Source organism: Phocoena sinus, chromosome 5 (genome assembly GCF_008692025.1).
Source record: "Phocoena sinus isolate mPhoSin1 chromosome 5, mPhoSin1.pri, whole genome shotgun sequence".
Classification (NCBI taxonomy): domain Eukaryota; kingdom Metazoa; phylum Chordata; class Mammalia; order Artiodactyla; family Phocoenidae; genus Phocoena; species Phocoena sinus.
The window spans coordinates 118,555,710-118,577,144 of NC_045767.1; the positions used below are offsets into that span (position 1 = coordinate 118,555,710).

Genomic DNA, 21,435 nt, shown 5'->3' on the forward strand with positions numbered 1-21,435 from the left:
TCACCTTTGCTGTTTCATCTTTCTGGATGCCCTTTCCTCATCTGTCCATCTGGAAAATATTTTTTTTTTTTTTTTTTTTTTTTTTTTTTTTTTTTTTTTTTTTTTTTTTTTTTTTTTTTTCAGTACGCAGGCTTCTCACTACTGTGGCCTCTCCCATTGCGGAGCACAAGCTCCGGACGCGCAGGCTCAGCGGCCATGGCTCACGGGCCCAGCCGCTCCGCGGCATGTGGGGTCTTCCCGGACCGGGGCACGAACCCGTGTCCCCTGCATCGGCAGGCGGACTCTCAACCACTGCGCCACCAGGGAAGCCCTGGAAAATATTTTTTAAAGATTCATGAGATGATATCACCTATTCCTTGAATCTTTTCCAAAATCATTTAGGCAAACTTCAGACTACAGACACTCCCATTCTTCCTTCTCTTCAGATTCTCCTTCCTTTCCTTTCTCTATTGTTCTTTCTTTCTAGAAAATAGAAGGTTTTCATTTTCTCTCTTTATTATATAAGCATACAATTAAAGCAATAAAGAAAAGAATAAATGATTGTAGAAAGCACCTAAAATCCCAAAATAATGTTGAATAACTAGCTTTCTAGAGTTTGCTAGATTTATATACACAAAATTACATAATTTTATAAAATAAGAGCATTTTTATAAACTACTTTTGAAAATCAATTATATGTCATAAAGATTTTTAAATGTCAATCAATATAGCTGAATATGACTCATTTTTAACAGTTGCTTATTTGCGTGTATGGATATAATATAGTTTTCCCATCCCCCAATAGTGGTTTTCACTTTTTTTTTGCTATGATAAGTAATGCGATAATTCACGTGTGCAATAATATATGAATCCTTTAAATTATTGCATATAATTCATTGGATATTATATAATTTATTTAGCCAGTCCCTAATTAATGTATATTTCAATTATAACACACACACACACACACACACACACACACACACACAGTTGAAAGAATGGAAGGAAGGAAAGAAGGAAGGGAGGGAGGAAAATTAAAATTATTGGCTTATATAATTGAAACTTATATAATTATATAATTGAAACTTCTAGGGCATCTTGGCCGTAGGCCCACCTGGATTCAGGACAGAAATGGTGTCACGAGGACTCTCCATTTCTTGGCTCTGTTTTCCTCTGAGTTGGCTTTATTTTCAAATAGGCTTTGTCTTTGCTATATCAAAGCTGGCCCCAGGCAGCTCCAGGAATTTACGGTCCTTAACTTCCATGATTCCTGGAGGAGAAAAATGTTCCTTTTCTGGCATTTCCAGCAAAATTCCCAGAGAGAGCTTTAATTGGACCAGTCCGAGTCACATGTCCATCTTTGCATCAATCACTGTGGTCAAGAAGAAGGTGATCTGGGTGACCTCCATGGCCCTGCAACCAGGGAACGTTCAGTCTCCCCGCCCCACTGCTAAGTTCATGGGCTGAGAATGTAGGTAGGAAGGTTTGAAAAGCTATAAAGCTGTTCTGTTACCAGATGACATGTGCATGGTAATTGAGAAGCCAAAAGCAACAATACTTAAGGAGATTAACATAGTTTAAAAAAAACACCAGTGCTTGTGTCAAAAAAAAACCCCAAAGTTTTTAATGACTACAGATCTGTATAATGTCCATGGCTGGAACTTCATTTTAACCAACAGATGCCATATTGCTTCTACTTTAAGGTTGGGTGACCCTGACCCTTGCCAATCAGCCTTTTCTTCTTGTCTTTTTGCAACATCTGTCAGTTACTAATCTACCGATGGTGAGCAGAACTGGATCAATAAACTTCCCCTGTCTGAGCAGCCATCACTTCATCCTTGTGCCTCGTCTGTTCCTTATGGCACCTGAGGTATTACAGGCTTTTTCCTTTTCCCATGCTGAAGATTTTCTTTAACAGAGAATTGGCAGGAGGGGATGCAGAAGAAATGAAAAGCGTGGCAGCCAAAGCTGAGACCTTTGTTTTAAATCTCACAGGTGCTAACTAATACACTGATCCTAAAATGGTCACATTTCCCATTCGATGATTTTCTGGCCTCCCCAGAAGCCAAAGTATAACCAGAGGCATGACTGGACCAAGGTATGTGGATGCCTGGATAGGTTAATCATTTGGTGGACCTTGAAATCTCTTTGTTTGGCATTTACTCAAAGAAGAAAGTGGGGGTAGCAGAAGAGGTTCCATCCTTAGTAGCTGTTCCCCCTCCGTAGTCCCAAATTTGTATACCCCACTCAGTAAGACAAAACCCTTGTGGTACCAGGACATACCCTTCTTAGCAGGCAGATTATCCACCGTCTACCTTCGCGTGACTCTAGGGTCTCGCAAACCCCACCCCACCACTACACCAGGCAGACGATGCTAGCATGCCTTCCAAACATGCACACTGCTCCCCCAATGTATTTCTAGACCACATGGTTTTCTCCACCTCAGTGCACACTTAGCTGGGTCATCCTTATGCCTGCCCAGCTCAGAGAAAAGAAGAGAAATTTGAGGAAGCAGACATTAACAAGTGGATCACTAAATTTTGGAGCCAAAGTTAACCAATTCCGAGCCAGTGTGAACCAGAATTTGGTGACATCAAGAAGAGTGAAATGATGATATGTGTGTGATGGAGGACAAAGTTTGGGTTGGGGAGAGAAGGAGAGTTTGCCCGCAAAACAAGATGAGACATAAAACTATTTTCAAACACTTTGTAGCTGTGGAACCCTTTCTTCAAAGGCAATCTTACTCCAATTTGAGTTGAGTTGAAGAGCAGCTAAGAACCAACCAACTCCTCTCCCCACCATGCCCAGCCCCTGAGGCCCCTCCTAGGGAATTCTTAGGGCTCAGCGTGGCTTAAAAACTGCTGACCTAGACTGTCTACTAGAGTGACAGAGAAGAATGCACTTTGCTCAAAGACAAACTGATGTTGCTTAGGCTTTGTTCCAGTGTTAAAAAGGGAGTGTTCAGCTGAGGAACAGGCAATATTAAACCATTAAGCAGATAGCTTTGGGCGATTTTTCATCAGACAATGAAAGTGATGCTTTGTATACTTAAACTGTTGTATCTTATTATTTTTTACCTTTTGAATGGCATGTGCAGAACGGTAAACCTTCCCTTAATATTGGCTGTCATTCTAACTAAGCTTAGGTTAATTTTTTTTTTTCCAATCCCCTTCTCACAGGTTTTGTCTTAACTGTGACAAACCCATTCCCATGACTCCCTCAAACTCTGGTCAATCAAGAGCTGACTACAATTATGTTAGTCTGTTGTATGATTTATCATTCCTTCTTTCCACTAGATTATTAAGCTCCCCTGGGGAGGAAAATGTTTCTGTTCAAGTATGCATACCTTGCACCTAATATAGGACTTGTCAATAGTCAATAAATATTTGCTGGATGGGTGACAATAGCAGCAAGAGAAGGGCTCCAAGACACCACCACCACCAACAACAAAACACAAAGCTGAATTCAGACAGGTGCATAAGACAGAGGCTTTGGAGTTGATTTGGATACAAGTTATGTAAACTCTTTAAGCCTTCATTTTCTCATCTGTAAAATGGGGATAATAAGATGGTGGAGGGGCTTCCCTGGTGGCGCAGTGGTTGAGAATCTGCCTGCCAATGCAGGGGACACGGGTTCAAGCCCTGGTCTGGGAGGATCCCACATGCCGTGGAGCAACTAGGCCCGTGAGCCACAACTACTGAGCCTGCGTGTCTGGAGCTTATGCTCCGCGACAAGAGAGGCTGCGATAGTGAGAGGCCCGCGCACCACGATGAAGAGTGGCCCCCGCTTGCCGCAACTAGAGAAAGCCCTCGCACAGAAACGAAGACCCAACACAGCCAAAAATAAATAAGTAAATTTAAATTATTAAAAAAAAAATGGTGGAGTTACATCTTTCTCAGGCGTGTAGTTGTAATCACCTTAAAACCCTTACACCATCCATGAAGTGAAATAAATATACATGGTGTATTACATTCCTCTACTGATTCTGAGCAACTTCCCTCCCTCCCTTTTTCATTTCTGAGCACAGAAGAAAGAGATGGAATATACATATACACACAAAACTGAGAGCATGTAGTTGAACTCATGTTAGAGCACATTTGGGCCAATTCTAGTTTACATACCTCCTAGGGTTGCTGGGATTATTACATTGGTTAACACAGGAAAAGCCTTGCCTAATATCTGACCATGGCCATGGGTGTACAATAAACATGAGCCATTCCCCTTGCTGACAGACAGCTGATGCTCTGAGAGAATCTGTAAGAGGCTGGCTCTACTCCATTTGCCTTTCTTCCACCCCTGCACCTCTCTAAGCCAATTTATAGATTACCTCAAACCCCTGAGAAACGGCATTTTGAAAAAATAACCCACACCTGACTATGATTTTCTTATACTGCATTCAAATAGTTTCTACAGAATGGTAGTGCAGTTTTCCTCTCCTCGGGACTACTGTTGAGGACTGGTCACAACTCCCTTTCCCATTTTGTAATTTTGGTAAACTGAACCATTCACTCTTTCATTTACTCATGCTCTCTAACGCAGTTATGGAGCTCTGTCATGGCCAGGCCCTGTGTTAGGTCCAAAGACTAATAGAACACAAGCGAGAGACAGACAAGTAGATAGACAATTATAATATAATGTGATAGTATAAGTGCCAAGACAGAGAATTGCACATCATCTTCAGAGCACCAAGAAGGTGACTAACCCAGAGTTGGGGCTGAGGCAAGCCTGGCCAAAGACAGCCTCCTGGAAGAATTTCTCCTTAGCTGAAACCCTCCTGAGCATTGCAGCAAGAGCCTTCTGTTAAAGTGAGATCTGGGTAAAAGTCAGTAATCTTAATTTCATAGAAATGTAGACCCTTAAAATTAGAGGGAACCTTAGGGACCTTCTTCTAATGTCGTGTTTCTTCAATAGTGTGTGTGCTCTGGGGGTCAGAGAGCCTGGGTTCAAGTTCAGACTTTGCCACTGTTCATCTCTGGTTTGGGGAAAGTTCCTTAAGCTTTCTGTGCCTCAGTTTCTTCACCAGTGAAGTGGGGGCCTAATAACAGAACGTGCAATAGAGCAAGTTTTCAGTGACTCTTGACCATTAAAATTATATCCTAGGCCATTGCTAATCACCAGTAAATGTTTACTACAAAAAAGTACAATTTTTCAGTTCTTTGATTATTTGTTAAATAATTTTTTTTGAAGTTAACAATTTGGCTGCTGATAGGCCTCAATAAATAAGAGATTTTATAAATATTTTCCCCAAATTTCAGAGGTCATCAACGTCTTACATGGAAGCCAGACCTTGTTCAAGGCAGATGCCTTGTTATCTCAAACTACTTAGCACTGGGAATAGAGGCACATGTGAAATAGAACGAAAGGCTTTTTAAAAATTTGTCTGCCATGGACTTTAGATAACTTTCTCCTAATAACCATAAAACTATTATATACATATTAAGATACATGAACAAGAAAAGAAACCCCATTAATTCACATTCCTCTCAAATTTATGACCTGGTCTAGAGCTAAGTAAACCCTTTTGTAATTAAAAAGTGAAAATTAATCACATAAACGAGTCTTTTTTTTTTGGCTGAGTTGGGTCTTTGTTGCTGGGCGTGGGCGGGCTTTCTCTAGTTGTGGCGAGCAGGGGCTACTCTTCGTTGCGGTGTGCGGGCTTCTCATTGCGGTGGCTTCTCTTGTTGCGGAGCACGGGCTCTAGGCACGCAGGCTCAGTAGTTGTGGCTCACGGGCTCTAGGCGCACAGGCTTCAGTAGTTGCAGCACGCGGGCTCAGTAGTTGTGGCATATGGTTTAGTTGCTCTGCGGCATGTGGGATCTTCCCGGACCAGGGATTGAACCCGTGTCCCTTGCATTGGCAGGTGAATTCTTAACTACTGTGCCACCAGGGAAGTCCGTGTAAATAGGGTCTTGTTAGGAATATTTAAATACTTAAGGAAGCAAACTTTTGAAACACCCCTTGTCCATGGGGATGTCACCTACATACAGTCGGTTTACTAGGTAGAAGGAGCTCATTAAAGTAGCTCCAAGAGGCCAGTAATTGTTAGACTAGACAGAGTGCACGCCTCAAAAGTTATAAAACTCTAAATCTTTAAAGATATTACATAGTTAAGATTTTCAGTTAAATAACTACTGACCTTACTCCCTAATAAGGAGGTTTTATTATACAGAGATAGACATTAACATGACACTCAAAGTACTAATGCTGAAAAAGTCTAGTCAAATTCCCCCTTCTGGGATTTTTGCCTTTGTGTTGCTGCTTCCCTACTGCTTAAAGGTCAGAATTCAACACATCCAGTTAAGGTTAGGGAAGGGTCTTGAACCTGGGTGCTAGTGATTCTGGCAAAGCAGATGGTAAGGCGAGTGTGGTCTCTGTCACAGACTACCTGCCCAGGCAATTGTGAACTTAAGTAGATTTACAACTGCCTTCGATATTTAGTCTCTCCTACACAGAGCTTTCTAGAGTGTGTTTCATTCTGTGGGAGATAACAGGACTTTGGCACCGCTAGGCTAAACAAAGTTAAACATGCTTTGTTGAAAGATTTCTTGCGGCCTTCACCGTGGTAATGAATCTTCGAGAGAGAGATGCCATACAGATCATCTCCTAAACTTACTTGACTCAGAAACCTTTCTGGTGAAACATCTTACAGGACCAGGTTCTTCAGAACACGCTCTAGAAAACAGTGTACTAATACATCTGCTGCATTGCCAAAGTAAAACGTGTAATCAACTTGAATCCTTTCAATGGTAGCCTGGTCCCAAGGATATAGTCTAGGCTTCTGGATGGCCTTGCACGGTCTGGCTCTTGCTTTTCTCCCAGCCTTGGACTCATTTCTAATCACACCCTCTCACACTCATGCTCCTGTGAGAGGAAACGAGTGTGGATTTGCTGAAACAATAGGTCTCAGAGCCTTGCTCCACTCTTTCCTAGCTCCCCACTTCGTACCCCCGACCAACCTTAGCTTGGCTCATGTCTACCCAGTTTTGAGCATGAGTTCTGGAGAAGCCTCCTTAGACCTCCAAGCATGCACTTGAGGCCTCTTTTACGTGTTCCCATACCCACTTCATATTAGTCCCTGCATCTACCGCCCTGAGTCTAGTTGGCCATCATTGAGGTTGGGACTGTGTTCTTCTTCTTTTTCTCTTTATTGAAGTGTAGTTGATTTACAATGTTGTGTTAGTTTCATGTGTACAGCAAAGTGATTCAGTTATACATATATATGTATATTCTTGTTTTCAATTCTTTTCATTAGAGTTTATTACAATGTATTTGATGTAGTCCCTGTGCTATATACAATAGGTCCTTGTGTTTGCCTATTTATATGTGGTTACCATGCATCTGCTAATCTCATGCTCCCAATTTACCCTTCCCCTCTCCTGCCCCCTTGGTAACGATAAGTTTGCTTTCTACAATAAGTTTGTTTTCTGTCTGCGAGTCTGTCTTTGTATTGTAAATAAGTTCATTTGTACTATTTTTTAGATTCCACACAAAAGGGATATACTATGATATTTGTCTTTCTCTGTCTGACTTACCGCACTTAGTGTGATCAACTCCAGGTCCATAGGGACTGTGTTCTATACACTGTCATGCTGTATCCCCAGTGCCTACCACAGTGCCTGGCACACAGCAGACCATAACTATATTTGTGGAATTACTGAAGTGATAGCTCTCGTCAGATGGTTGAGGGCACACCCCACTGCTGCTAGTAATTCAGGACTGCCTGGGCCCACTCTGTGGGCACATATAAAGGTTTGCTTACCCGTAGGTGGGCAGCAGGGGATTCCTGTTCTTCCTTGGTCACGAAGTATTCTTTAGGGGACAATTAGGAAGCCAGTGCTATTGATCCACATTAATAGGGCTGCAGAAGTGGCACATACACTGGAGTTTCTACACAGAGACCTCTTTCTTGACTCTGAGACACTGAGCCCTATCAGATGGACATGGGAGGATGATGCAGAGTTGACCTAAAGAACAGGGAATCTGGTTCAACTTCTTAGAACTGCCAGCTTTGGCTTAGAGGCAGAGCCTCAGGACAACCTGGCACAGGTACTTCTTCATCCAGCCCTTCTTCTCTTTGGCACCCAGGGAGATATCATCAAAGTCTCGGGATACAACCACGTAATTTCTTTCTCGTCACTGCTACGGCATCTCAGATTTCTTCGCCATTCTAGAGCAATAGCACTCATGATGTGTCCAATAGCTCCCATCCGGCAGTTTGGCTTTGTAGCAGGCTCACATAAAAGATAAAGATGGTTGTGATACCAGGGTGCTTGGTAGGGAGAAGGGACTCAAATCGCTTCCCCAGAACATGGACTTCTCTATGACTTTCGAGGAGCACTTTACGATGGTGACCAGCAAAGCTGGCAACCTTAGAAGAAGATATCATGAGAATCTAGAAGTAGCCAGTATAAAAGCCTTTGCTTCTTCTAAAGTCACTGGAGTAGATGAACATCTCTAATTCAGGGTAACTTGCCTATATTGCTCAAGACTTAAGTCTTGTTCACTTCCTGCTTTTTTCTTCTAATCGTCCTGCACAGTTAGGATGGGGTTTCCGACCTCAAGCGTGTCACAGTGGAAGACTTACTGCACAGGTCAATTTCCTCAAAGACTCGCCCCCATTCGCCATCACACAGCTTCACAGTCCTTCTTTTCTCTGCATTTCGGTCTTGGAGCTCATGGCTGCCACTCCCACTATCTTGACGAGATACAAGATTGGTGGCTTGTGTGTGTGTGTGTGTGTGTGTGTGTGTGTGTGTGTATGTACATATACCCATGAACAGTCAGCCAGCCTTTTTGTGTGTGTTGTAGTCCACTCATGCACTAAACTCGGGCAGCAAACTATACTGTGGCTGTGCAAGAGTAGCTCCACTTGTCTTCGGGGAGCTCTGGGGTAAAGCCACAAAATGTGATCCTCCACCTGCTCATGCCTCAAAGGGAAGGATGCAAATTCTTGTGTATTTTTGGCTTCCTTTCGTCATAGGAGAGGTAAACAGCTCAATGGGAATGCACGTTGCTGCTATCGTTGGAATTTTTTTTTCAGAATGACAAACTCTCAGTGAAAAGTTAAATTCTGAGGCATAGGAAAGAAGCTAGAATTAGAACCCAAGTCTCCAGACTAAAGACTCAATGCTCAAGACCCTCAAACTTGCTGCCTCTGTAAATCAAACTGCAGTCTTATATGGGTGATATAGGTGCCACGGGGGAGGAGGGATAAGAATTAGACTCTAGTGCAGAGAGAGGAGAGTGAATGCAGAGTCATAGCTTCCTCTCTGCAGTGAAACCGTATGTTTCCTGAATTAATACAGATATTATTTAGTGAACATGTGCAATAGACAAAGGCCACTTCGTGATGTCTTTTTCTTATGATTTCTTATAATTTTCTCTATGTTTTTAGAATCAGAACTGACTTTTTGCTATAGAACTCAGTTTAATTTCCTCACAGACTTGAAGGAGGGGCAGTTAGTTATGATACACAAAGTTGTATGGTAACTAACTAGCCCTCTGAAAAAGTATGGCAACTTCAGTGAAAGATACTCTTTCACATTGGTTTCACTGCTTGGAGGTAACCTCACACCATGCCAATCAAGATTTTGCTGCCCATTTTACCAGATAATTCAATGGATATTAAAGATATAGTTCACCATATAGACCTGATTAATTGAAGAAAAATATAGCTTCTTATTGCTGACACTATGAGGTTAGAAACAGCATCCTATGCTAATCTGCAATGCCAAGAAACGAAGATGGTTTCAATCAGATCTCATGACTAATGCATGAGATCCGAAGTTCTTTTATTCCTGGCTATTTTAGAAAACTGAGGTGTATTTTTACCCAAAAAACTAATTCTATAAGATTTATTGAGATAATACAAAATGCCTTATTATTAACAGCTCACAATCAAGATTTTTGTCCTACTAATGATCACAGAAAACAGTTTGTCCATTTTAATTTTTTCAAATTACGTATTTGCAATGGGTTAAGTCCAGATTCAAGGATATTATATTTGATCCTTAGTTGTTGTTAGTGGGGTTTTTGTTTTTTTGGATACTCAATATCTGGGGGAAATGACAGAAAGTTTAGATTACTTTCTGTGGTTGTTCTTCCATTTTAATTGTACTTATTGTGGAATTCACTTAAACAGAAGGAAATATATCTAGCAATAAAGTATGCCTGTCATATTTGCTTGTTTTTTGTTATGACAAACTGTGAAATACTGTGTTTTTTCCTATAGTTCTAATCCATGAAATCTGCAATCTTTCCACTTGATTTACGAAGGACCCTTAATTACTGCTGTCATTAGCACCTAGTGTTCAAAACAGTCTGTTAAAATGTACTGTTCGTCTCACCCTCCAAGTCCCTGCTTGCTTTGTTTTTAATTTTTTTCCAAGGGTAAGTAAAACAATAATTGCCCTAATAGCAACAATCATTATGTACAGCCAATTAAATAATATTCCAAGTTTTTTGTTGCCTATTTCTTTTTGTTCATAATTTGGCATTTGTGTGTTAAGACTGGCCTAGAGTTTGAACAAGTGTCCACAAGCAGGGTTACTACTAGCGAGGACCTTATTACCTGGGTTTTAAAAACAAGCCACTCATTTGTCTTCTTTCCACATGGATAGGGATAACAGACAAACTGCTGCGAAGCTTCAATGTTTTCTGCCTGGTCATGCACAGTTCTGCAATATAATGTATAAACGTATAACAACAACTTTGGATCATTTGATACCTCGTTTGGAATAAGGAAATTAAATCCAGCCAGGCGCGTCCCCACGGTCGTCCGCCGCGCACACACATACACACATATACACAGTCGCGCGCGCGCGCGCACCACACACACACACACGCGCGCGCGCGCGCGCGCGCGTCAAAAGTTGATTCATTCCCGAGATCCCCCAGAATCTTTCTTTTTCTCTTTTCTGGCAGCGCCGGCTTCCCAGTCCGGGTGGCAGTGGAGGTTGGGGGGCGTGGAGGGGCGGGGAGGACGAGCAGAGGGAGGCGGGAGCCGGTGCCGGTGCGCGCCGCGCCCGCTCCTGCCGGCGGAGAGTCCGCGCCGGGTTTTGCGCCGTGTCCCCGGGCTTGTCTCACGGCCTCCAGCCGCCGCCGCTGCCGTGTTTACTGAGCTCGCGCGTCCTGATATCACTCCGCTGGCATGGAGGAGGAGGAGGAGGTGGAGGAGCGAGAGGAGGAGGAGGCGGCGGCGGCGGCGGCGAGCAGTTGATCATTGTGATGGTGGCAGGAGCAGCGGCGGCAGCGGCAGCCCAGCCGAGCGTTAGGGGCTGCTCTCCGCGCGGCGTTTTGCAAAGGACTTCACCGATCTACTTTTGCAGTCGCCTCGGACTGTCCATGTGTTTACTTCCCCCAGCCCGAGGATTCGATATCTAGGTTCCTGTGAAATGCAACTGAGCAGCCAAAGTACTTTGAGAACACGGGGCGGCATAAACACCAAAACTTTTTTTGTGGAAGGAAAATGCAATAAGCAAGCTTGCCGTTTTCCGATGCGGTGTGGAGTGAGTGTGTGTCGCGCGTGTCCGCACTGGAGGCATATGCTTGTGTGTGTACATGGGGTGTGTTTTTCGGTACGTAGGGAGAAAATGCTTGCCAACCACCGGAAATCTCCTGGAATTTATTAGAAAATAATGGATTATAAAAAGAAGGCAGGCGAAGAACGGATCTTCCCTTGAGTTGCAACCCGATTTGCTGCTGGCTCAGTTTGTTGTGATTCTTTTTGTTGATAGGTGTCTGATGGTATTCTGATAACACCCCCCTTTTTCCCCCTCGAGCTTTACAGTTTAAAAAAAGGAAACAAACAAAAAAAAAACCACCCCAAAATCTCTCCCCCTTTTTTTCGCCCGGTCGGGATCGCTGTTTCCATCCATGTGCTTGCGTCTCCCCCGCGTTCCACTTAAACTATTTTAATCCTTGGACCCAAGGAGGAGGCTGATAGGGGGTGGATAAAAAAAGTTCTTCCAAAATAGTGTGCCCGGGGAGCAGGATGGGGGATTTCGCAGCCCCCGCTGCTGCCGCGAATGGCAGTAGTATTTGCATCAACAGTAGCCTGAACAGCAGCCTCGGCGGGGCCGGGATCGGTGTGAATAATACTCCCAATAGTACTCCCGCTGCTCCGACTAGCAATCACCCGGCTGCCGGCTGCGGCGGCGGCGGCGGCGGCGGCTCCGGGGGCCCCGGCGGCGGCTCGGCGGCCGTCCCCAAGCACAGCACGGTGGTGGAGCGGCTCCGCCAGCGCATCGAGGGCTGCCGGCGGCACCACGTCAACTGCGAGAACAGGTACCAGCAGGCTCAGGTGGCGCAGCTGGAGCTGGAGCGCCGGGACACCGTGAGCCTCTACCAGCGGACCCTGGAGCAGAGGGCCAAGAAATCGGGCGCCGGCACGGGCAAGCAACAGCACCAGAGCAAACCCCAGCAAGATGCGGAGGCTGCCTCGGCGGAGCAGAGGAACCACACGCTGATCATGGTGAGGGCGCGCTGGCAGCGGGCACGGGGCGCGCGCGTGGGGGGGGGGCCGTGGAGCTTCTTACACGGGGGGCACGGGGATCTGATTTGCATGGCGGGCGAAGTGGGCTGAAGCCGAAAGGTTAACGTCAACTTTTGTGAGGTAAAAGCTGCCGTCGCCGCTACCTGTTCATCTGTCAGGGTTGTCAGATTTGGGGAAGAGGGGGCGAGAGGGGGAGAAGCCAGTCACGACTGCGAGGGGCGGAGGGAGCCTGGAGGAGCGTCGGAGTGAGGCCCTGGAAAAGTTTTACCCCCCTCTCCCTTTCTTAGATACCGATTTGAAAGAGTGAACCCAGAGTTGAAACCTCGCTCCTCCTCTTCACCGCTCCCCACCCCACCCCTCGCCTGGCCGCCTGGGCTCCCCCGACCGGTCCCCCTTCGCCCACCCCTCTCAGCACGTCCGCCGAGTGCAGGGAGAAATGGATGCTGTCGCAGATTCTGGGCGGGCACCAGGCCCTCGAACCTGGGGGGAGGAGGAGGGGGAGGAAGGGAGATACTCTCGTCTCCTCTCCCCAGCTCACCCTCTTTGGGCTGAGAAAGTCTGAGAGTTTTGTGAATGAACTTTGAGGTGGGTGAGAAGCAAGCGAAGGTGGCTGCGCGCGCGCGCGTCCACGAGAGCGCGCGCGGATGCGGGCGCGAATGCGCTCCCTCGCAGCTCGAGACCCCGGGCCGGCCCGGCAGGTGGAGCGGCTCCGAGGGTCGCGGCACTCGCCGGGGCTGGAGGGGACAGCGACGCCCTGGGCTTGCGCGGAGAGTCCCCGCCACGCAACTTCGCCGGGGATTCTCTCCCCTCCTCCTCTTAAACTTGCTTGCACAGAGCTTTCTCCGCTGCTCTCCCGCCCCGCTCCCCGCCAACTTTCCGGGCCAGTCTGATAAGCCCGGAGGAGTGGAAGGTAGCGCGGAGGTGAAAGAGGCTTAAATGGCTGGGTGGGTGGGTTGGAGGTAGGAGGAGCAGCCAATGGCTTAACTTCTCCGGGAGGAAGGGGCAGTTCCCACCCCCCTAACCCTGAGGGTAGAATCCTTTCTCCTATCTCCACTCTCCGGTTCTTTTTGCTTTCCTTTCGTCGGGGGGGGGGGGAGCCGGAAGCTTGAGAAAGGTGTCTGCAGCCCCCTCCGCCGCCGCACGGCCCGGATTTGGGCTGCGCGCGTGTGCGGAGTGGGGCGGGCAGTGGGAATCCGGGAGCGTAGCGGGGCCATGCGCGCCTTCTCGCGTTTCCCTGCAGACGCACTCGATCGGCGGCGCGGGAGGCCCCTCTCGTCGTGCGGCTTATAACTCGCGCACGTCCCACGGTCTGGGGTCGTCGGCGCGGAGGTGGTGCGGGTGCGGGCGCGGCTTTCGCTGGGCGTTCCGTGACAAAGAGCCGGGCTTGGGGGGAGGAGGAAGAGGAGAGGCCGCCGCCGCTCACTCCCCACCCTCCCCACCTCCCCCCACCCCGCACGTGAAGAGGAACATTTGTTTATCTTGGGCTTCAAGAATCCTTCCCTCCTCCCTGCTCTCCGAGGCCGCCCAGCCCCTCCTCCCTCCCCTCCCTCCTCGGCGCGATCCTGCCCAGTCCCGCCGGCAGCACCTTCCTTCCTCCCCTTCCTCGCCCCCCCGTACTCCTTTTCCTCCTCCATCCTTCCTCGAGCCCGCATTCCCCCTCCCTTCTGGAACTGCGGCCATGGGGGAGGGAGCGGGACGCGCTTTGTCCGCCTCGCGGCCCTGCTCGCCCCGGAGGCCGCTCGGCTGGGAGGGGCGCTGCGCCCCGAGGCCCTGCCCCTCCCCCGCGGCCGCCCCCCCCCCCACCCCGCCCCAGCCTCCGAGCTAGCCCGGAGCGCGAAGAAGAGGCGGACTCGGTGGGGAGGGAGAACGACGGTCATAGAGTCAGGGAGGGAGGTTCTCGCTTTACAAACAGGAAGCCGAAAACCACTGACACACTGTAGCTTTTCTGATTGTACACGGAGGCGGGGTCGGACCTGCATCTTGACTGTATCTCGCATGCCCTGCTGGTACCTATTTCTCTCCGGGTCCGCGCCGTCTCCCATTCCCCGCCCCCCGCTTCGCGCTCCGCCACCGATGGGGAGACTCACTTCGTGAACCTGAGACAAGTAGTATTTGAAAGGCGCTGAGAATATCGTCGTTGCCTGCTCCACGCCCTCTTTTCCTGTGTTTGTACGCCCCACACGCTCGGATTGCGTAGGAATGGGCTTTTCGGGAGGCTCAAAAATCTCAGTCCCACGGCCTCTCTCCCGACCTTTGGGGATGGAGGACTGTTGTGGCGTTACCTCGCCAGCTGAGCAGCGCTGGAACAAAAAGCCGGTGCCCGGTCGCTTTTGATCGCGGGCGAGAGCAGTAGAGTTTGCGGCCGGAAAGTTTTAGCGTTTGGGTTGTGTTCTCTCGAGGGTGCCATGTCTGCCCTGGGAGGTAGTGGGGGCACTCCGGGTGCGCGCGCCTGGGTTGTGATACACCCGCAGGTGGGAGCAAACCCAGGGTCCTGAAGTTACCTGGAAGGAGGTAGCAAACCCAAGCCAGAGCTTACTTTTGAAAATGCAAAAAGATAGTGCTTACTTGAGTGGATGAGACCGAAGCAGTAAATTTCATGGTGAATCCCAGTTCAGCAAGTTAACAGACTTGAAAAATGATTGCCTGAAAATTACATTTTTCTATCAATTTTGTGACAATAATTTAGCGTATCGATTATACCGATGTACAGGAGTATGTTCTACCTTTAACTGTATTTCACATATGCATCTCCCATTGATATAAGTGGTCCAAGTATGTGTGATGAGTGTAATGAAAATAAACAGCCTTAAACCTTAAGCAAAGAGTTGCATGTGAATTCTAGGTACCACAAAAAAGAAAGGAAAAAAGTTAACGTCCTCCTCTACAAGTTATTTTTCCTTTAAAAATAGTTTAAAATTGTACATTGGCCCCTGAAATGAAAGAGTATTTTAACTTAGCCTGTGTGTGAGATAAAATCTTGAAAACAGGTTGCAGAAAACCACGTTAATCTTCCTTTTTTTGAATTAGCTGCTGGATTTTAGTTGGGCTCTGGGAGGGGGGCAGGGCACAGAGCAATTATAATTAGTTCTCAGAGTGAGCTATTTGGAAACCCCTAAAGGAAAGCCATAATCAACCAGAGGCAAATAATAATGATGGTGATGATAAAAATAAAGATGAATAGGATTCTTTTCTGTTTTATTGCTATTGTTTACCTTCTGAGGGCCAGTATGTCCAAAGTACTAAATATTGATTAGTTCTCTTTCTGCTTGGCTTGGATTAAGAAGGCAGTCTAATCAAGGCTTTACCTCTTTTGATTTGTTTTCTTATACATTTACAAGCATAGGCATGAAAAGCAAACAAGCAAACCCGAAGCAGGGTGGGTGAGGTGAAATAGAAATCTTCCTTTGGCTTCAGGCTGCTGGGAGGGGCCTCAGTTTTGTGTGGGTCCATAATAGCCTTGTTAGAGAGTGGATAGCCCAGGCCTGGGTCGGAAGCTACATTACTTCAGGTGAAAGGTAGTTTCTGGACATGTAGTCAAATGACTCTCCCCGCACACACTTTCTTTATTCAGAAGGGTCTCTCCCTCCTCCCCTCCAAAGGAGTTGTTGGTGAGAACTATTGATTTCACCTATTAGAGAATCTCGTTGAAAAGGTGTCTTCTCCTAAAATAGTTTTAATTTGTGGTAGCAGAATGAGACATTGTTCATTTTCTGTACTTAAACCTGAAGTCCTGGTTAAAATTTTAAGATAAATTCCAACTGACAGGTTCATTCTCAAGCCAAAGACAGAGTGGCTTGACAAAGGTGTAATCATTCAGGCATACCAAAAAGCATGACAATGCAGTCTTCAGAATTTCAAAATGGTGGTAGTCTTACTTGACCTGGATAAATTCCGTGTTTTGATAACCTTTCTACTTCATAGCGCCATCATAACTTTCAGAGTGTGCTTAATTTATACACAGCTTAAAGACTGTATAAATCCATGTGATTCCTGCTCTGAAGAGTTTATCACATAAAATTCATTTGATAATAAGCATATTAAACGCTGAGTATTAGAGAAAACTGCAACCTATCCAAAATGTTCCCATCTACTCCTGGAAGAGATCCAGGAAATGTCAGCATACTAGTCCAGGGCTAAAACTCCATATAAATGAATCCGGTTTCCCATTTCTTATCCTGTTGAAGGTAAATTACTGGCTTTGTATCTAGGTTTTTTGGCAAGCTTGTAACGTGAAACCATTTCTAAATCTTTCCTATGAACCTTTTCTTTGGCTTATCCTGTTCTGCTTTCCTGGGTGATAGGATTGATAGTGTCCCTTGAAAAACCTTCCATAGCCCACACAGGGTGTGCCTTAAGTTTGTGAAAAACTTTTTGAAATTTCATCTCCCTGTGCTTAACAAGTGTTTGTCTTTTAATTCTCAAGAAGCATTGAACAAAAAAAGCGCTACAATACATGTTTAATTGTGTTATGTATGTACTTTAGTTGTGGTACATTTTATTTAGTAATGGGCAGCCAACGATCAGAAAAGTACAGGCATAGTTAGTTAATCATTCATCATGATCTACAAAATGCTCTTCAGGCTGAGTTCCTTTCCCAGGGAATGCTGAGTTTTCAGGCAGATGGCATGTTTGATACTTTCTATCCAGTTGCATTAGAATCATAAGGGCAAGCTTTAGAATCTTTGGAGGTTTTCTGCCACTTGATATGAGGAAAATGAACAGTCCCCGGACAAGGTGTACCGACATTTCTGTAAGAAGGATGAGGATTTTAAACCTTAAAATGGAGTTACATAGAGTTATTTTCTAAATACCTCTCTGAGACCAATATAGCCAACTGTTGTTAAAAAGGTTTCCTGACAAGGTTTTTCCATTTGGTTGAGATAAGAATGGGGGAATCTCACCCTCTTTCTCATCCGTGCTGCTGCTATAGAGGAATCTAGTTTTTAATTTTTTGGGGATAGGATAAAATCTAAAAGCCATCTGCACACTACGTAGTAGTTCTTGGATATGTCTGAAGTACTTAGGGTTTATTTAGTGTCGCTTACAGAGTTTTACTTGCAATCAGTGCTCCATGTGTATTAATTAACACTTCTGTACTACATTCTTGAGCTTAAGATGGCTAAATTCTGTCATCTCTTTCCACATTACCCATCATAGAGAACTGTGAAATAAATCAGACATCAAAGTCTCATGAAAAGGAACATATTTAAAACTCAGTCCCAAGATTTTCATAATATCTGCCTTTTGATTCTCCCAAATAGCTTTGCATTTTTCACTCTATTATTCAGAGGCTGATTATTGAGTTTTCAGATCCAGCTGTTTGCCTTGTTTTTCTTTCCGCCTCCTGCTGCCAACCTTTTGGTCTCTTCACTGATCTTTAGCACTTTTACCAAAGAGTGGGAAGAAGCAATAAGAAGAGAAATTTAATTTTGGTGCTTCCTCCTCTATAACTAATGAAACAATTGGATAAGATACCAATTATTTTGGAATAATTATGGGTTTGATTCAGTATACCATTTATTCTTCATTAGTGAAAATCATAGAGAATAGACTGGATTTTTAAATGTCATTCATTCATTCAATGATTCTGGTACATAGTCCGTAGTGCTTCATGGAAGTGAAAAAGCTAAATCACACTCTTGCATCCAAGACTGACAGCGTAGTATGTTCTTTTTAGATTTTCAGTATTGTTTAAGCTAGGTTTAAGGGACTAACAGGTGTTTGTTTTTTAATCAGCATTAGATTTGATGTCAGTGACTTCTCAACAGTTTCTGGCTGAGTTATTCCCCTTTCCTGTGACATTTTCAGTAAAATAGTATGCTTACTTTCATGTTGTTTCAAACTAATTTGACGTTGCAAAAGAAGCTGATTTACAGATGTCTGCGCCAAAGTTATTGGATCCCGCAAATCAAATTTTCATTTAAAAAATACAGCATGCTTTTCAGACAGACACATTCAAAAATTCACTATTCATGTTTGTGAGATGGAAATGGAGCTTTTGGAAAATCAGCTATCACCAAAAACTTAGGAAAAAAAAAACCCCAACCTTTTCTTGTTGTTTAAATCTAACAAAGTTTAAAGAACTAAAGGAATAAGACTGGATAAAATCACTCAGAAAATGGAGTTGAGGGTCTGCCGTATAATGAATACTTAAAGATCGTAGGGTTCTATTCCGTGGATCAGAGAAGGCGCACACTTTGTTTTAAAAGTATACCTGGCTATTCCATCTGTTAAACAGTTGAGGGGCTTTTGAGCTGTGGATAAAAAACTCCATTTGGGAAAGAAACACGGTGTTCCCTTAGGGCCACCATACACACATGCATAGAAAAAGCCATTACTACTATGGCTCAGTGCTTTTTTTTTTTTTTTTTATGGCAAGCTGTGCATTCTGTTCTTGGGGGAATTTAATAAAAATCTCAACAGGCCTTCAGTACTTCCTCTGACATAAGGAAAGTGATTTCCTAAGAATAATTTAGACACCTCTTTTAATTATATTGGACCTTCCATTGGTTGGAATGACCTTTATGCTGAAGTAGAATCTTTTAAAGTAAGAATAACTAACATTTATCCACCTTAAGCAATGGCTTAACAACCATAGAAAACTTGAGCGGCTATTTAAACTAACAACCTCCAGAATTTCTAACTCCTGAAGTCTCCATTCTGTTGGGTAGAATCTGGTTTTGTAATGTTTCACGTCACGGACTCTCAGTCCTCAACACATTTTACTTGTGCTTATGTGTGCGAAGACGATTTTTAGGATACATTACTGTATCATTTCTTTCCTTCCCTCTCGCAAGAAAACCCATGGCAGGGCCGGGGCTTCTTTCCCTTCAAAAGAAAAGGCTGAAGTGCTGAGTCTATTTGTGCAGATTCAACTGGGTCGTAACTGTGACTCAAAAGGATTGCACAGCTCTAAGACAAGCTCTACTAGTGCCCTTCACTCTCACAGTGGTGGGTTATTTCTCTTTCTTTGATTGTTTGTTAGATGCTGAAAGTAACTCAGTGATTGAGAGTGAATCTAAAGGGACTGGTACCCAGTAAAGGACTTTAGAAGCTCTAGTGGTAAGGTTAAGAGAGGCAAGAGGGGGTGAGGATTTTGGAGGCATCTCCTGGAATGGGTGGCAAAAGAGGTGATTGGTTTTGCTCATTTGGGGTAAACAGTATCCTGGCGCCTTAGGAGTTTATGGCGATAACATGTGCTTTTAGTAGTCTATTCTGAACCTGCAGACCTTACTAAAACTCAAATATGTATTTTTCAGAGCTAATGGCATTGTTGTTTGTATTGCAATATCTGGGGGAAAAAATCACTTCCTAAAAGATTTCCATGCTCCTTTAAAGGACTACTTCTGCCACTTAAATGGATTTACCATAGGATTCCTTTAAGTCAGAAATTCTCAATCGGTGGAGATTTTGCCCCCGCCCTGAACGTTTGGCAATGTTGGGACACATTTTTCAGTTGTCACAACTGGAGGGGTGCTACTGCTGTCTAGTGGGTAGAAGCCAGGGGATGCTGTTAAACATCCTACAGTGCACCCACAAGAAAGAGTCACCCTGTCCAAAATACCAATGTTGCTGCTTTTGAGAAACCCTGCCTTAAACGAGGAGCTCCCCTAGAATGTTGAAAGTACAGAGTGTGGCTTTCCTTACAGCTTTTCAAAAACACTCTTACTACTTAACCGGGTGGAGAGGGGTGGGGATGCTGCTGGGAGGTAGAGAGTCCCTGGGAAGAAGTCAAAGCGCCGGCCGCCCTGTTGCATCTCAGCTCTGGCCATGGGACAGTCTGGCTTTTCACTTCATGCTGGGAAGGTGAACAGTAGTCATTCTTTTTACCTCCCGGAGCGATTGTTCGGCTCAAATGAATTAATATATGTTAAGAGTCCCAAAGACTTGATGGTGCTACACAAAGGCTAGGCTTATTTTTATGAATTACTGTCCTATCACTCATGTGCGTGCCTCCCACCCAGGTGCAGACTTAGAGTGATTTGGGGCGTATTTCACTAAGGCATAAGCCAAGGTCTCATGGTAAGGGCTTGAGCAACTGCTACGTATTGGACACTATTTCTAGGCATTGGGGATACAGTAGTGAACCAGGGTCCTTGCTCTGGTTGGACTCACAGCAGAGCATCATTCATGTTTCAGATTAGCTGTATAAAATGGTCTTTATGGTTTTATGAGAACGTGTTAATGGAAGTCATTAATAACCCAACATTTAGGAAAATCCCAAGGATACTAAATGCTTTGTATCTTCTTGCAAGCTTTCTATAGCTTTCTTGCATTGCTTTCTAAAGCAACATTTATTTCACTGTCTTTCAAATAAAATCAGTTTGTGGAGGGGAGAGGGTTAGTTGGTGTGGTGGAGAATAAGATTAAAGGATGGTTGTTAAAAACGAGGCTGGTGATCATCTTTCTTTCCTTTTTCTGGACTAGGTAACACTTGTAGCACCATAATCACCGCTTGACATCAAGCTTTTAGAGGAAATTAGACAAAGAGAGGGAGCATTTAGAAAGAAACAAGCAGAAAGGTGCAGGGACTTGAAACCATGTCACATGAAGAACAGTTGGGAGACCTCGCGGTGTTTAGTCTGATTTCAGGGATGATATGATTGCTTTCTTAAAATATTTGAAGGGCTGTCATGTGAAAAAAGGATTAGATGTGCTCTTTATGGCCTCAAGGGGATAAAGTTAGAATCAGTGGTTGGCGGTTATTAGGAGTAAGGTTTGGTTTAATATATTAAAAAAACAATTATATGAAAATGGAAGCTGTTCACAGATGAAATGGGCTGTGTTGATGAGCGAAAATGCGCCAGCAAAAGTTGTTCAATTAGCTGAAATGTTGGAGAATAGATGACATCTTTTTTAAATTATAAAACTTTAAAACAATACAAAAATAAAATACCAGTGAAAAGAGGATAGGGCTTTTGTCTCTTTAATCCTCTTTATATCCTCATGATAGAAAAAGATCT

At 44.8% G+C, this 21,435-nt stretch overlaps 1 protein-coding gene across 2 annotated transcripts in view; it reads left to right on the forward strand.

The window, feature by feature from the left end:
• Window positions 1-11,119: 11,119 nt before the first annotated feature.
• The window catches only part of MAML3 (mastermind like transcriptional coactivator 3), a 440,736-nt gene continuing 430,420 nt past the window's right edge, over window positions 11,120-21,435 (forward strand). Inside the window, exon 1 of one of the 2 annotated variants that reach the window (XM_032631834.1) lies at window positions 11,120-12,451. In XM_032631834.1, coding sequence (XP_032487725.1) covers window positions 11,972-12,451 — 480 coding nt within the window. In that variant the 5' untranslated portion in view covers window positions 11,120-11,971. The remainder of the gene's footprint in view (window positions 12,452-21,435) is intronic. The other variant, XM_032631833.1, reaches the window with a different exon arrangement.